Source organism: Pinus tabuliformis, chromosome Q, assembly GCF_031772625.1.
Source record: "Pinus tabuliformis cultivar Carrire ecotype Pingquan chromosome Q, CPIR1, whole genome shotgun sequence".
In the NCBI taxonomy this organism is placed as follows: domain Eukaryota; kingdom Viridiplantae; phylum Streptophyta; class Pinopsida; order Pinales; family Pinaceae; genus Pinus; species Pinus tabuliformis.
This window is the reverse complement of record NC_142296.1, coordinates 440,810,764-440,828,302: the sequence shown is the minus strand read 5'-3', so window position 1 is coordinate 440,828,302 and position 17,539 is coordinate 440,810,764. Positions and strand designations below refer to the sequence as shown.

General features: G+C 40.2%; 1 protein-coding gene across 5 annotated transcripts in view; it reads right to left on the bottom strand.

Annotated features, from left to right (window-relative positions):
- The window catches only part of LOC149220110 (ARM repeat superfamily protein), a 276,511-nt gene that overhangs the window by 63,596 nt on the left and 195,376 nt on the right, over positions 1–17,539 (bottom strand). For all 5 annotated transcript variants that reach the window (XM_089384660.1, XM_089384657.1, XM_089384656.1 and 2 more), the window contains one exon: positions 2,911–3,165. In XM_089384660.1, coding sequence (XP_089240786.1) covers positions 2,911–3,165 — 255 coding nt within the window. The remainder of the gene's footprint in view (positions 1–2,910; positions 3,166–17,539) is intronic.

The following is a 17,539-nucleotide window of genomic DNA, read 5'->3' as shown; positions in this document are numbered from 1 at the left end:
TTTAAATTTTAAATTTATGACCCTCAAGTGTCAAGAGTCAAGACTCATTAGTTATTTTGACACTCTTACAGGTTGGAGTTCTCACGCTTCAACAATTTAGTGTATGGGCATTACAATATCCGACTTCGAGTGAAGGAAATAGAAGCACCAATGGATCCAGATGCCATTTCCTTAAACAATATTGATGTATTGTCTTAGTGGAGGGTCTGAGGTGCCCATCTTGGAGAAGTCACCTTCATGGCTAGAGCCAGAGGATCCACTAGAACAAGGGCAGCAAGAGGAGGATGACTCAGGGGAGGAGCAACACGGGGAGGAGCAAGAGAAGGAGACTGTGGGAGCATCAGCACTATCTGCTATAGATATAGGAGATCACAACTCCATACCCAGCACTTATTATTTGACATTAGGTGCAGGGGCAGGGCCTTCTACTGCTAGGGGCAGGCCTGGAAAACAGCCCATCATGTTTTCCCGTAAAAGGGGGAGAGGGCATTAATTTCAGATAGATAGCTGCTAGTTTTATTTGTTTTGCTCAAATAGATAGCTGCTAGTTTTATCTGTTTTGCGACATATAACTCATGATGATGAGATACTTTTATATATGTGATGTTATATTGTATTGGTTCTCCACATTTGAGTCCTTGATTGGACAAATACAGGGATCAGCAGGATTTAGTATTGCCTTTGATGTATCATTTTTATTTTACGTCATATATATCAGTGCTTTCCTCATATTTATGTGCCAATGTGTTTATTTCATGTTGTTATTGCTTTATATGTTTAAAAGTCTGAAAAAAAATGAATATATTATGCATTTTTATGCTTGCCGATATTTGTCAATATTTTCGCTGATATTGTCGATAAGATGTTTTCTGGACCCTCACTGATATTTTGTCGATACCGATATTTTCAACACTGATAGAAATATACAAGTAAATACAGAATATATGAGGGGGGTCCCCTTTTATTCATTGAGTCATTCACACAATGAGGGGCAAAGACTTTTATTTCACTTCCTAGGTAGTTGTGCTACCTTATTGACATAATGACTATATTAAGTAATGACATCTTATATCTAACGACATATGTTACCCCTACTTCCAGCAGGGGTATCACCAGTGATATTTTGCATTATCACTTGCATTTTGATGAGCAGGACAGTTTATGGCATAGCTCTCCTTGGTGGACTGGGTGCATTATAATTTTTGGGCATTTTCATGTTTCCCAAGGCAATTCACATTGTTTGTGGTACTTCACACACATTGAGGCATTGGTGACACTTCCTGATGCAATTTTGGGCCTATTTTGCACACATTCACATTCCTTAGTATGCCACGTGGAAGAATTGAGACCACTCTTCTTTTGGTCACCATTTGGAGCTGAATTTCAAATGAGGGCCGATTTGCACTTATGGCAGCAGCAGGGTAACTTGATGACATGGAGAGGATAACTAGGATGATTAGGATTAGGTAGCACTCTCCTGATGTAGCTTGGATGATGTGGATGTGGTTTAGATGACATAACTTGAAGATCAAATGAGCTGGAGTAGGGGTCAACCCCTTGCTATTTTTACTTGATTTATTGGGAGTTTTTCTTCACTTATCTCACATTTGATAGCTTTGTCCTGACTGGGTGATGGACATTTCAAGGAAAGACCTTCGCTCAGAGCCCGATTTCTGTTCCAGCCTGACCCAACTAAGCTTGAATCCTCACTTACCTGGGGATTGATAGGTTTGTTATGGGCTGAACTGCCTGAGCCAAACCCAAGCATATAATATATAAATGCAGAAAAGACTTTGAAAAATTAGCATAAATCTTAATAACAAACTTTAGGAAGCCTCAAATTTCCACCAAAGCCTTTTTGCATATCCTGGGTTTCTCAGCTTGCAGTGAAATAACAAAAACAGAAATGAAGTCACAAAATATGAAATCCCATACAGGTCTTACTGAAATGGAACTTTAAAATCAAGAGTGAGTGAATCAAGTCTCCAACAAATATTGCTCTGTGGTTAACTAAGAATAAAGCCCAAGATCCTGCAGTGAACAAGTCTCAAAGAACTAGATGGATGAAGTTGTACCCGAATAATTTAATTCAGAAAAATAATATAATAATATAAAATTTGTCCAAGAGAATTTATCTTATATTTTCAACTTTCTAAAGTCCTAGCTATTTGAAAAAAGGGAAAACAAACATGAAAAAGGCATGCACTAAATATGTGTAAGTTTATTCATGCAAAACGTTTGATGAGCCGAAACTACCTATAACTTAGCACAGAAGAAAAATTCGAAAAATGTCTTATCAATAAGTCCATTGATCCTAACTTTAGATTCATATTAATGTGTTTAGTTAAGCTCAACAAAAAATTAATATAAAATCAGACTAGATAAACACAAATCCATCCAGAACTGGATTTCAGCTGCTATCGGGGGAATTCGACGCTTGAGGCAAACTTGCTGAAGGGTAGACCTCCGTTTTAAATTTTTACTTTGAATTTTAGCAAAGACAAAAATTGTTCTTGGTGACAATGTCACAGGAACTGGGACAAAACCATTGTGAACCCATAAGGTTTGGCCAATATATATATTTCAATCCAAAAGTAAAAATTGTAAATTGTTAAAGTTGTAGGGCTTGTCGACCTACCCCATATCCATGTGAACACCTTTTCTAGGAACAAATATAATGTAAAACATTGTTATTGGAGTAGCTTTCTTCTTCTACTTATATAGTCATTCACTAAATCAGACACCAAATTGCAGGTTATTATATTCCTATGACACCAGCAATATCTTGACATGAAATAATGTGCTAATTCATCCAAGGCACAGCTAATTCAGTTTGCTTTTACAGCATTTAAACAACAGTAATCAATAAGCTAGTAAGTCAATTTTTAAGGATAAAAAAAATAAGCCTACCATGGGAGCATAATGCACAAGGGTGGGAGATAGATATCTATCCAGCGCTTCTACCCACTGACTGGTCCCAGATGCTTTACCAGGATCATCTTTCTGACAGCCTTCTCTACCTTTCACTTCATATGTGGAAAGAGTTGGCAAAGACCTGATTGGTCTTGGCAATACTGATATAAGAAAAGGATTGAGTGGTCCATCATCCAACAAATCATCTGTCCCTTTAAAACCAGACACAGCTCGAAGATATTCATCCAATACCTGCATTTATAAATGTAAGTTCAAGTTAAAGATTATATTAATTTTCTCGGGTGACCAAAACCAGCTGATGTGACTGAACACCAAATACCGTATAAGCTAGAACTAATGAAGGAGTATAACAAAGGTCAATAAGAGATTATTCAAAGACACAAGAAAAACAAAGATCCTTATCCTATCCAACCACACCATATGAAAACTATGTTCAGGAAGTGCCTCTTGAGTATCATCTCAATGCATAGATGCTATGTAGATAACTGATGGCAGATGGGACAGGAGTAGAGTAGAATTCGAAACTAGAAGTCATCAAATACTTGCACATGACAAAATGATGATGCACTAAAAAACAATTTTGCATAAGACAATACCAAAATTTTATATATGACATGAACAAGGAACAGTTAACAAGTAGGCTAAAAGAAATTTGATATTGAAACCCAAATTTATAACAGTAGGCTAAAAAAGCAGTGATCCACAAAACCAATGTTACATTTACTGTTATTGGCAAATTATTGCCGAGGGTCTGAAATTTAAATTATTGGCAATATCGGGGAAAATATCAAAAACTATCAGAAATTATCGAGAAAGACAAAAATATACAAAAATAATCAATTGTTTTCAATTTTTTAACTTCTAAAACAACATCCGCATCAAGCAAATACAGTGCTACATAAATATGAAAATAAAATCAATATGATGTACAAGACGTCAAGTGGTACATCAGCTATCAATACAAAAATATGATATTTGTCCCAAGCCATAAGATCTGATAAAATCATACAAAATCATACCAAAACAAAAGGAGATGAATCTCATGAGATGAATCATGGCATTGAAAACAACAGAATTCCCCTTGTTTGCTTGATGGAAAATGGTCACAGCATCCTCAGCAATGTTATCAGAACCAGACCAAAAGATTTGTCAACTAAAAGACACATAAAACATTCAAAATTTTGAAAAGAAGATATAATTCATGTGCATCCATATGAATCCAAATTATTATACAAAAATATCCAAAATTTCTCCTACCTAGCACTTTGCTCCTCAGAGGCCCTCACTTTAGACCAGTCTATAGGCCGCACTCATGGGTGGTTCTCATAAGCATCCCGACTCCTAGAGTTTGTGCCCACTTCCCCAAAGTGCCTCCCCCCATTCAGACTCTCTCTTGATGCGCCGAGTCATCTTCTGCCGACTAAACAGGTGTTGAACCAATCCATCAAAGAGGATATCTATTGGCTATATACTCAGGTCACATGGATGTCACCTCCTACGGGCCTTGAACTGAAGATGTCTTTCTATTTGGAGCATTTCTTAGAGCTGCAAGATGGCCTCATCATCTTGGCCCCCTACTTGCGCCAACATTGGATGCACAATCTTAGGATACCCCTAGGGCAGGTTCTTGTTGGCTCGCATCATCTTAGAGTCGAGACTAACCATCATATTCCTCAATGAGACACAATTTGCCAAGGGTGCCATTTTCTGGAGCCGGAGATTGGGTGGCACCTCATCTTCAAGTGTCGTGTTTACTATGAAATCAAAGGATGTTTCCACTGTCTCTACAGGGATTCCAGGGACTCCATCTCTACTTTTTTCTGGTACCACGACCATAGATGCCTAGCCCTTTTTATTAGGGAGATGTTTACATACATATCTCAACTCTTGAACAGTTCGACTCACCTTGGAGTTTCTAGAAGTATTACCTCTTACTTCCAAGTTGTTTCATCTAGTCGAAACAACAAGCGGCAAGTAGAGTTTCAATTTGCAACAGATAGGAGAATGGTGAGATCTCGAGGTTTTCTGCAACCCCCCCCCCCCAGTTTGAGATAGACAGGTACATTCGAGACCAGCCCACAAATGCAATAGTAAATACCATGCTTTAGCTGACCTACCCTCAAAGAGTCAGAGGGAATGGCTCAAGGCAGAGACAACACAGAGTGCCTCTTGCCCGCTAGACCTCCTCCCAGACACAGCACAATAGACAAAGAATGATCAATAGTTTCTTCCTTTCGGCCTTCGATGTTAGGAGTAGCACTCACTCGTCTACTCCCCCTAAGATCATGCAGTTGGATTTCTCGATGATTTTGGAGGACCTGGACAGGGAGAGATTCAGGAGATGTTGATTGCATTGGCTTCATCTTCAGCTCCCCCCTCACTTCTTTGGAGTTGCACAATACAACAACCGACATACTTCACATTTTTCATTTTTAGTCATCTCATATGACTTTATACATTCTCTATTTGTACTTTTATTTCATGTTAGTCCTATTTTAGTCATATCTTAGTCTTATTAGCTTTGGAGTTACAATGGAGTTACATTTGCACTCCCACATGTCTTGTATTTACATTGGATGTATCCTTTAGTCCCATTGACCTACTTTAGTGGTCACCCGAGGACATTTATAAAATTATCTTATATCTTATCTCATATATATAGCAGTAAGGGTGCATATAAGCAAAATAGCACCAACTGCAATCCATCTTTGAATCAAAATAGATCAACAAAGAGGAACTAAATGGCCTCTAGAGTCCAAAAAAATCATGCTACAACAAATAGCTACGTAACATCAAAATCACTGCCTATATTGGAATCCTCCTCATCAAGATCACCATCTAAGCATTAAAATAAGACAGAAAAAGCTTAACATGCCTAATCAATGGTTTTGCTTGAGTGGTGTACCTTTTTACTAGGGTCATAACGGAGGAGTTCAATAGTCAATGCCCCCAACATAAAGGTACATAGAGGGCTTGGTGCTCTTGATTAAATGTAGTTCCACACCCTCATGCATCACAAAATCCAGTAAAAACATTGCAGTCTTACCAGTCCTAAAATCCTAAAAGCTATTTGCTCTGCTAAATTTTGAATGGGATCTAAAATTCTACTCTCCATATGGAATCCAATGAGGTTGGAACCACTCCCAAACATCCTAAAACAATTAATGGTAATGTTGCAAATTTAAGTAAAAGGATAAAATTTAATATTACCATTAACTACTAGGGTATGTATCTCATGAGATGAATTGTGGAAAATAAAAGCAATAGATTTCCTTTTATTTGCTTAATGGACAATAGTCACAGTATCCTCACCAGTTAATCCCCTGACTCACTTTTTAAAAACAAGAGTTAAACAAGCAAAAATTTGGTTATAAGGTGACATTGACAAAAACATGAGCCATAATTTGAAAATTATTGCGATAAAATTTAAATTTAAATTATTGCGATATTTCAAAAGGGCAAATTATCACGATAATCATTGCCGATATTATCGCTGAGGTTGGTTTTTGCAATATTATCCCAATAATTCTGATGTTATCACAATAAGTGCAACACTACACAAAACAAGGAGTTAAAAACAATTTGAAATATAAATTCTTCCATGCAAAAGGAAATTTCAAAAATTTAAACTCTTCTCCTATGCTGCAGGAAACACCCCACTATCTCACGTACCAGTACCGAAAACACCCAAAAATGCTGAAATGGCAAGGAGATGTCGCCGGCCTTAATGTCATTGTTTCAACTCAAATCTGCCCCATTTCCATGGCTCTTTTTGTTTATGCAAACCCATTCAAGTGCCCAAGAAGGACATGGGGCCCTTCTATGGCCAAAAAATACTTAATTAACATACTAATTATCTTTAAATATCTTTAATCACTCCACATAGTAATTAACTCAATTTACATTCGTTTCAAAAAAAAAAAAAAAATCTATCGAAACCCCAACAGCCACCTTTCTATAAAAAAGCACTTCATATACTCATTCTTCACACATTCTTCAGCAAGAAGAGCTTCCGACAGCAGCAACAAGCATTTTATTTGTGTTTTAGAGCATTGGGAGCAGTCTTTGGTACATTTCCAGCAAGAAGACAATTGTCAGCAGCAAGAAGAAGGGTGTGTGCAGCAGATTTATTTGCTGAGTTGATCTCTTTATTCTTTTTTGCAGCATTCATGGCTTCTCAAAGTGTTGTTTCCCATGCCCCTCGAGCTCCTTGAGAAAACAAGCAGCTAGAATACTATCCTATTTCAAAGTATATTACCAAGCTCAAGTAAATGGGTAGTGGGGGGTTCATGTGAATGGGAGTGCAATTAATGTAAAAGTGAGAGGACTATTACCCACAATTGTGTTGGGCAACCCCAGAGGAACTAAAGGAGAATTCTTGCGGTACAAGAAATAGTGCTTCCTTGGCAGCACTATCAATTGTTGTGCAAATTTTGTGATGATAAAGCTCACAAGTGTTTCAGTGGATTGAATGCACCATCAAGATATGGAACCATGAGTCTCTAGACACAAAATTATATTCATGAGCCACACGTGAAAGGTGAAAACTGTGATAGAACACATCTCATTTCAAGGTCTGCTAATACAACAGAGAAGAAACATGTTTGCTCTATTTTCATGTCGAAAGACATTTCCACAAAAGAGCATAGTCTTTTAATGCAGAGTCATTGGAAGCAAATTGGCTCAGCAATGAGGCATCTAGACAGTCTGTTATACTCTTGAAGTTGTTCGAACATAACAGTACCTAAGAGCAACAATTTCTGACAGAAGAAATAAACCTTGTATATGACAGAATCAGGTCAAATATGCTATTTTCTCAAAGACAGCCTACAGAGCAATTATTTGAGGAGGCACAGTTATTCTTTCATCAAATTGTGAACTAGCAGTTTCCAGAACCACCTCAGACATCATGCTTATGAACTGTTTGAAAGAAAGGAGAATGCAATATTTCTGCTAGATATATCATAAAATGGATGCTGATGGTCCTGTATCATGTCAGGGCAGGGTCCCTTCTAGATAACAAGGTATTTCTGAGTGCAATCCAGATGGATACGTCATGTCAGAAAGCTCAGATCAGCCCAGTGGTGTCTAGACTCTAAACACAAACAGAGGCCATTGACCAGCACCTTCAGGCTCTCCATGACAGCAAGGCAATACATACTGAGTAGCTAAGTTACTTAACACGTCCTTCCCTCCCCCCTCCCCCCCCCATGTCATGTATTTCACGTATCCGATATGAGTTTGACTTGTGTCCTGCTCACAGGACAGAAGTTTGACTCGTGTGATCCCTACTTGTGTCCTGAAATATGGACATGTTTCTGGTAAACAAGCAGCCCCTGGCTTCTTAAAATTGATATTTTGCCTCATTCTCACGCAATTCAGTCACAGGTTTGGAGCTCTCAGAGGTTTTGAAGTGCAACTAAGGGAAAATAAGCAGTGCTAGAAGGGATTCCAAGTGCTGGGAAGTGGATTTTTCTAGGCGCTACTAATGCTATCTAATTAATGATAATGTTAAATTCTTCAAGTAAAATTGACATTCTCCTTTATCTTTCATGAAAGATAAAGGAGAATGTCACTTATTCTTAAATTTTAAACATAACCCTCTTCCCCCATAGCTCCATAGAAGGTCGAAGGTCGAGATGGCAATTGCCAATGTTGAACAAAGCTTTGTCAATTGCCAATGAGTACGCCATCAGAAAATATGCCAACAGATCCTCATCAATTGCCAATGAATATATCATCAAATCTCTGTCATTTGCCAGTTAATATGCTAACAGATCTCCATCCAGTGCCAGGGAATACCTCGTCATATCTCCATCAACTGCCAACGAATATGACGTAAGATCTCTTTCAAAGGGAATCAATAGTGAATATAACAATAAAAACACCAACAAAGGTCCAGGTTCCAAGGAATGGTGAAACCGCGAGCACATACCCCCCCCCCCCCCGGCCCCACCCCTCCTTGGCTAATGTCATCGGGGCACCCCCCCTGCAAGTCGTCGATCTTCTTCAACACACCACTGTCGTTCGATACACATGTTAGAACTTGGAGTTGGATCCGTGTTTGCAGACTCCCCCCCCCCTCCTCCACCACCCCCACCCCTCGGCTAATGTCATCATGGCACCCCCTTGCAAGTCATCGATCTTCTTCAACACACCACCATTGTTCAATACACATGGTACAACCTGGAGTTGGATCCGCGCTTGAAAACCTCCCCCCCTCCCCCCTCCCCTGACATCATAGGAGGAGTCCCCCCCCCCCCCGCACTTAAATGTGGTCGTTGATTTCAGCCATGGTTGCGAGGGAGCGCCCCCCCCCCCCCCCAAATCCCACGTCCCTACTCCGAATTCGCTCTCTGGTCGGGAGCTATTCAGAAGTTAGTTGGGAGCGCGCTCCCTACAAAAAAAAACGCTCCCTGGTTTTTCAAGAGCGTTTAGGGGAGCGTTCGCTCCTTGACCACTCTTGTATGCTCCGGGAGCAATTTTTAAGAGGGAGCGATCACTCCCAACCGCTCCCCCTATTAAAAAATGCTCCCATCCAGCGCCGAAAAAAAAACGTCACGCAACTGACAGAGGGGCGACAGCCGGCGGTGGAGAGGGAGAGGAAAGGGGAGGGGGAAAAGGATAAATAGACCCTCTCCCCTCCCATTATTCACTTCATCCATTGGAGAGAAAGAGGAGCAATAGAGTTTGGAGCTTGGTCAGTGGAAGAGAGAAGAACATGGAGGAGCTTGCAAGGGGAGATTGGAGCTTGAGATTGAAGGCCAAAGAGGTAGGATCTACACTCTAATCTACCATTTTTTTTATGTTCATTGCTAAATAAATAAAATCTCTATTTCCCATTCCCATTCCTCCATTTTTTTTCAGACTCAAAACTTCAAAGTTCAAACATCATGGTTATATGGCTTGGCATTTTCTTCTTCTTGGTTCCTTTTTTGGTTATTATGGTGTTGGAGAGTAGAAGAAGGAGGGTTGATCACGATGAAGTAGAGGATGAAGAAGTGGGTTATAGTGGATTTGATGAAAACCCCAGAGAGGAGTACTTTGGTGAGGAGAAAGAGAGTGAACATGATTCAGCCCAAGAAACTAAACAAGACCAAACCCCATTGTGGAAATATGTTTCTAGGCTTGAAGGAGGGAAAGGGGGTGGAACCACTAAATTTGAATGCCCCCATTGCAACAAAACTTACACAAGTTCATACACCCGTGCCAGAAGGCACCTCTGTGGGAAAAGGCCATGGGATAAAGATAAACCAATATGAATCAAAACTTGTGTAAGTGTGTCAACGACAGATAGAGCCAAATACATAAGGGAAGATGAGGAAGCCCAATAGAAATCTAAAAAATCAAAAGGTTTCTTTGAACATAGCTCACAATCACATCAACATGCACAAAGAACTCCTTCAACATCCTCCCATGGCAGTGGATATGGAAGCACAGGACCAAACATCTCTTTAAGGCATAGAACCATATCAAATTTCCTTAATGAAGGGTGTAGGAATGATGTGGATTCAAAAATTACCGGTTTCTCTATGCATGTGGGATTTCATTCAATGTTCTTCGCTCACCTTATTGGCATGAAATGGTTTCTGACATAAATGATGCCCTTAAGGATACAAGAGCCCTAGGTATGGGAAGGCTACAACCGTTAGACTTGATCATGAAAAAAGCAAAAATATCACATTCTTTGAGTAGAATGACAAATTCTTGGACTGAGCATGGAGTGTCCATTGTATCTGATGGATGGACAAATGTAAAAGGCAAGCCATTGATAAGTGTTCTTGTTGTGTCTGTTAGTGGTGCCATCTTTCTTTCAGCATATGATTACTTAGAGAAGTTCAAGACCGGCATCAACATTGCAAAACCATTACTTGAAACATTTGAATGTATTGGGCCATACAATGTCATCCAGGTCATCACTGATAATGCTGCTAATTGTAAGGCAGCGGGAGCAATTATTGAGGATAAATACCCCAACATATTTTGGCCTAGGTGTTTGGTTCATACAATGAACCTTTTGATGCATGATATTATTAAGAACAAAAACCAACAATACAAATGGATTGGAGATTTGCACAAGAGAGGCAAACAAAGGATAAAATTTATTACAAATCATAACAATACCCATGGGCTTTTCCGCAGTCACTCAAGATTGGAGTTGTTGAAGATTGCGAAGACTAGATTTGCTACCTATTACCTCACCTTCACGCGCCTTTTGAAGGTAAGAGAGTCATTGGCTAGCATAGTATCAAGTCCACACTGGCAGGTATTAAAGGAAAGGGCTACAAATGCAGATGACAAGCAAGGTTTTGAACAGGTGGAGGAGACCGCTCTTGATGGTTTGTTTTGGGCATGTGTGAGGCAAGTATTGGAATTCACCAAGCCCATTTATAACACGATTCATTTTGCAGATACAAATAAACCAATGATTGGGGAGGTGTATGAGCAGATGGATACCATGTTGGTGCAAATAAAAGATATTGTTCAAAAAGATGATCCCAACTTGTATACACTGATTCACAATTGTGTGAGTGTACACGGTGGAATAAACTTAATGTTCCACTACATGCCTTGGTGTATGCATATCCTTATGCCAAAATACTACTCTCCATCTTGGTTGGGCCAACCTGCACCTTGGGGTGGGATTAGGGTCAAACCCCTTACAAATCCAGATGTATCTATAAGATATATGCAAGCATTAGACAAGTTGGTACCTGACAAGGAGGAGTGTGCTAATTTGTGTCTTGAATTAAGAAAATACTTCAGTTGCACTGGTTTGTTTCGTTCTTTGCATGCAATGGAAGATAGAGACAGATTCGATGCTCTCACATGGTGGGAAGCATATGGAGGCATGGGACTTTTGCCAAAATTGGCAAAAAAGGTTCTCTCACAAGTTGTAAATACCAGTGTTTTAAGAATCAGCCGAGCCAGATCGAGCCAAAGCCTGGCCGGGTCAGCTCAGTGGCCGAATCGGTTTGTTCGGTCGGGTTGTTACCTACTCGGCCAGCTCAGTAACAACCCGATCGGCTCGGTGGCCACGGCCAGAAAAGCGCAACGATTTTCTTTTTGCAGAAATTGAGGACCCCAAAGCCCATTCCAATCTGCCTTTGGGTTCTTTGGGGTCCATTTTGTTGGAAATAATACTGAGAGGGGGGGGTGAATCAGTATTATCAGATCAGATAAAACTTTTCAATTTCATACTCAGAAACATATACGCGACTTCAGTTAAGTGAACCCGCGTGTACACGCGACTGTGTCTAATGCAACTAGCGTATACTCAGAGATCTTATAATTCAATTAGCTTAATCTTCAGTAAATGCATCAGAACATTATTAAGCAATTTAACAGTAAACAGGTGCAGTATAACAGAACAGAACATCACACAAGAGCCACACACATGAACACCATGATATAAGGTGGAAACCCAATGTGGGTGAAAACCACCTGCTGCAATTCGTCTCTTTCTTCTTTAATGAGAAACTTCTTTTACAATGTACTGGTGCAGTCCTTTACCAGTACGCAGGCTACAACCTGCAGAGGGCTACAACCCTCTCTCGTTTTCCAACTACTTCTGGAAGGGAGCTACAACCCCCTCAGCTCTTGTACTAGCTGATCCATTTACTAGTACGTAGGTGCTGACCCTACAACCTTCAAGGACCACGTTTCATCAATTTTCAGACTGGATCCAAGAGTACAAAACAAACATTACCTCAATACAATCATCAACTTATACTTGCATCATAATTCATTAAACAACCCAATACTGAATCACTGAAACCCTGTCATCAAGTACACAGATCCAAAACCAGAGCCCAGAACTCTGCAACAACCACCAGAAACAGCAGCAACCTGAAATATCAAATATTATTAAGTATACGCTACTTCACTGTACCAAAACCGCGTGTATACGCGCTTTCACCAAAGGCAACCCGCGTGCAGATCTAGAAATAGATTCTTATGCCTTCGCTGTCAGATCCGACCCTTGCCAAACGTCCCGAACAGATAACCAGCAATACCAGCTCCTCTCACTGCGTCAGACACACAATACATGTCTTTGCCTAATGATCTTCTCCTTATATAGCCTTAGGCCTTGTTCAATACCAAGAGCCAAAACCATAGTAACACAATACCATCAACCTCAAATCTAGGGATCGACACGCCCGTCGAGACACCATGGTCCGAAACCATAGGCACAACTTCCAAGGACTAACCGCCATGGACCAAAGGTACTTTTCACATGTACGCGCTTTTACTGAAGCCAACCTGCGTGTACACGCTGATTCTCCTTGCTTAACCTGCGTATATCTCTTTCTTGTCCTGCTGTACTGAGATATGTCCTCTGATTAAGTTGCCATCACCTGTACCAACCTCTGAGCACCTGTACCAACCTCTGAGTGAGTTGCCATCAAGGACAACACTTGAAACATAATGCCAACAATCTCCCCCTTTGGACTTGATGGCAACCACCACACCAAGTCACTCTCCCCCTTTGACATCAAGGGCAAAGGGCGTACCAAGATATTCTCTTCTTTGGTATACCTTCTACTGTCCATACTGCTGTCCATACTCCCCCTGAGTACATGCTGAAGATTCTGATTTGGCTCCCCCTTTGTATATGCCAAAGTGTACCAATCTATCCATGCTCCCCCTGAGCAGATGCAGGATCTAAGACCAGCCATTCAGATCTGTACCATAATCATCAACCTGCAATACTATTCCTTTGATCAAACAACAAGATGTATCATTTAGTTTCATCAGCAATCCATAATGCCAACAATGAATTATTTGAAGTATATGCTCCCCTTGAGTGTGAGCCAACCATGACTGAACCATTTCCTGAGTCTGTTCTGCTGCCCCCTGAGCCTGAGCCAACCATGACTGAACCTGGGTTTGTTCTGCTGCCCTTTCTCCATATACGCGACTTTGCAGCCTGTAACTCGCGTATATACGCGACTTGTCTTCATTATATCAGCGTATGCAGGATGGAATACTGAATTTCATCACTTTCAGATTCCCCTGTGTCTGTTATGTCAGCTGACTGAGTTATGCCACACCTTTCTGTCTCTGTCTTCTTCAATTCCTGCAACTGTGATGATGTATGGTCCTCTTGTCTTGAATTTTGAAATTTGCTCCTGCATTCCCTTGCTTTATGCCCATAGTTGTTGCATGTATAACACCTTATATTTTTCATGTTCCTTCTATCACAATCAATTGCTTTGTGTCCATATGCATTGCAGGCAAAGCAATACCCTCTGAAATACCTGGGATGCGATGATCTTTCTTGAACCATTCTACTTCTACATCTGGCTGCAACATGTCCAAGATTATGACATACATAACATTCAACATTATTCAGCGGAGAAAATAATCGTCTATCACGTCCATAGTTAGGAGTAAAGGATCTTCCTTGAGGAATTTCTTTCCTTGGTTGTTCCTTGAGCATTTCAGAGTTTCTTGCCTCACCTTGTGAACTAGATTCACCTTCAACATATTCATGAAAACCAAGACCAGTCTTGATAGCAGGAGATCTTTGACTATTAAGAATATCATCCAAGACTTTAGAACTATCTTGAAATCGTAAAAGCTTATGCTTTTCTTCTAGTTTACCTTTCAAGATATTTACCTCAACTTGATGTTGTTCTTCCTTTTTCAGATACTGCTTCCTTAGGTCTTCTTCAACTTTTCTCCCTTCTTCCACTTGTCGCTTTAGTTTGATCACTTCATGTTCTTGATCTTCAAGATCTTCTTTTAGAGAGAGGATCTTTGATTCAAGTCTCTGAATAGTTGTGCTCTGATCTTTTGCTATATCCTGCAATTTCTCCCTTACCCTGGTTTCTGTCTCCAATTGTTCTTTTAATTTGGCAACTTCTTCAGTTTCTGCATTCTTCTTTTCATGTGCCATGAAACTTTTAATATCTTCGCTATTATTGGATGAAGCATACTTCTTTTCATGTGCCATGAGACTTCTAATATCTTCACTATCATTGAATGAACTTTTAATATGGGTATAATAGCTTCTACCATCTTCTTCAGATATCTTTCCTTTGTTATGAGGGCATCTAGCAGCATAGTGACCAACTCTACCACATAGAAAACATTTGAAAGGTAGCTTACCTTTGAACCGTCCAGTTCCCCGTTCAAGATTCTTGACAAAATTTACCTCATCTTCTTCCTCTGACACTTCGAATGCGGCCTCTGGTGGTACCTCTTGTCGCATTTCAAAAGCAGTTAAGATCCCGTGAAGCTGTGACATGGTGATTTTCTGCACATTCTCCTTTTCTTCTATGGCAGATACTTTAGAATCAAATTTATTAGACAGAGATCTCAAAACCTTTTCAACTAAGACGACTTCCTCAAATTCTTCACCCAGATCCCTCATACAATTCACAATCTCATCCATACGCAGGAAATAATTAGCTATGCTTTCATTACTACGCATCTTAAGAGTTTCATACCGGATTTTGAGAGTTTGAAGCTTTGCTCTTTTTACCTGATCATCTCCTTCGTAGCTTGTGACGATTTTGTCCCATATTTCCTTAGCTGATTTGAAGTGCATGATCTTCATAAATTCTGATTGAGTCAAACTACTCAATAGGACAGTAACAGCTTTGGCATTGAGCTCATATTGCTTTTTCTCTGCTGGATCTGTAGGAGTTGCTGATGGGAATTTGTATCCTCCTTCTACGATTCCCCAAACTTCTGCTCCAAGTGATTGTAGATATGCAGTGGTTCTTATCTTCCAATGAGTAAAATTGTTCCCGTCAAAGACTGGTGGCCTGATGTGTGCCTCTCTTTCTGGATTAGCCATTCTGATGGATCTTTTCCTTCAAGCGATCAAGCTTCCTCTGAAGGACCTGCTCCGATACCAATTGTTGGAAATAATACTGAGAGGGGGGGGGTGAATCAGTATTATCAGATCAGATAAAACTTTTCAATTTCATACTCAGAAACATATACGCGACTTCAGTTAAGTGAACCCGCGTGTACACGCGACTGTGTCTAATGCAACTAGCGTATACTCAGAGATCTTATAATTCAATTAGCTTAATCTTCAGTAAATGCATCAGAACATTATTAAGCAATTTAACAGTAAACAGGTGCAGTATAACAGAACAGAACATCACACAAGAGCCACACACATGAACACCATGATATAAGGTGGAAACCCAATGTGGGTGAAAACCACCTGCTGCAATTCGTCTCTTTCTTCTTTAATGAGAAACTTCTTTTACAATGTACTGGTGCAGTCCTTTACCAGTACGCAGGCTACAACCTGCAGAGGGCTACAACCCTCTCTCGTTTTCCAACTACTTCTGGAAGGGAGCTACAACCCCCTCAGCTCTTGTACTAGCTGATCCATTTACTAGTACGTAGGTGCTGACCCTACAACCTTCAGGGACCACGTTTCATCAATTTTCAGACTGGATCCAAGAGTACAAAACAAACATTACCTCAATACAATCATCAACTTATACTTGCATCATAATTCATTAAACAACCCAATACTGAATCACTGAAACCCTGTCATCAAGTACACAGAACCAAAACCAGAGCCCAGAACTCTGCAACAACCACCAGAAACAGCAGCAACCTGAAATATCAAATATTATTAAGTATACGCTACTTCACTGTACCAAAACCGCGTGTATACGCGCTTTCACCAAAGGCAACCCGCGTGCAGATCTAGAAATAGATTCTTATGCCTTCGCTGTCAGATCCGACCATTGCCAAACGTCCCGAACAGATAACCAGCAATACCAGCTCCTCTCACTGCGTCAGACACACAATACTTGTCTTTGCCTAATGATCTTCTCCTTATATAGCCTTAGGCCTTGTTCAATACCAAGAGCCAAAACCATAGTAACACAATACCATCAACCTCAAATCTAGGGATCGACACGCCCATCGAGACACCATGGTCCGAAACCATAGGCACAACTTCCAAGGACTAACCGCCATGGACCAAAGGTACTTTTCACATGTACGCGCTTTTACTGAAGCCAACCTGCGTGTACACGCTGATTCTCCTTGCTTAACCTGCGTATATCTCTTTCTTGTCCTACTGTACTGAGATCTGTCCTCTGATTAAGTTGCCATCACCTGTACCAACCTCTGAGCACCTGTACCAACCTCTGAGTGAGTTGCCATCAAGGACAACACTTGAAACATAATGCCAACACATTTCCCTCTCCCAAACCCTATAAAAGCTACCCAACCCCTCTCATTTCCTCACAGCTATCTCATTGCATTTGAGTGAGAATTTGTGAAGAGTTTGTGAAGAATTGTGGAGTTTGTTTTTGGAGCAGCATTGAGGAGTCTTGGGCAAGCATTGGAGCAGGAGTGAGGAGCTTTTGGGGCAGACATTGGAGCAAAATTGATGAGTTGGTTTGTTGGACCAACTTTGAGGAGGCAATTTGTGCCTAGACGTATTTCTTTTTCACTTCTAAAATCTGTTTTTGCTTATTTATTTTTTTGTGCAAATTTGGAAATTGAAAAGAGTGTTTTTTGTAAAAGAAATGAACATTGAAGAAATGTTATTTTTTTTGTTTTCATTTTCAGAAAATTTTTCCTTTCATTTCCAAGTCAAAAAATGGCTCCTAGAAAG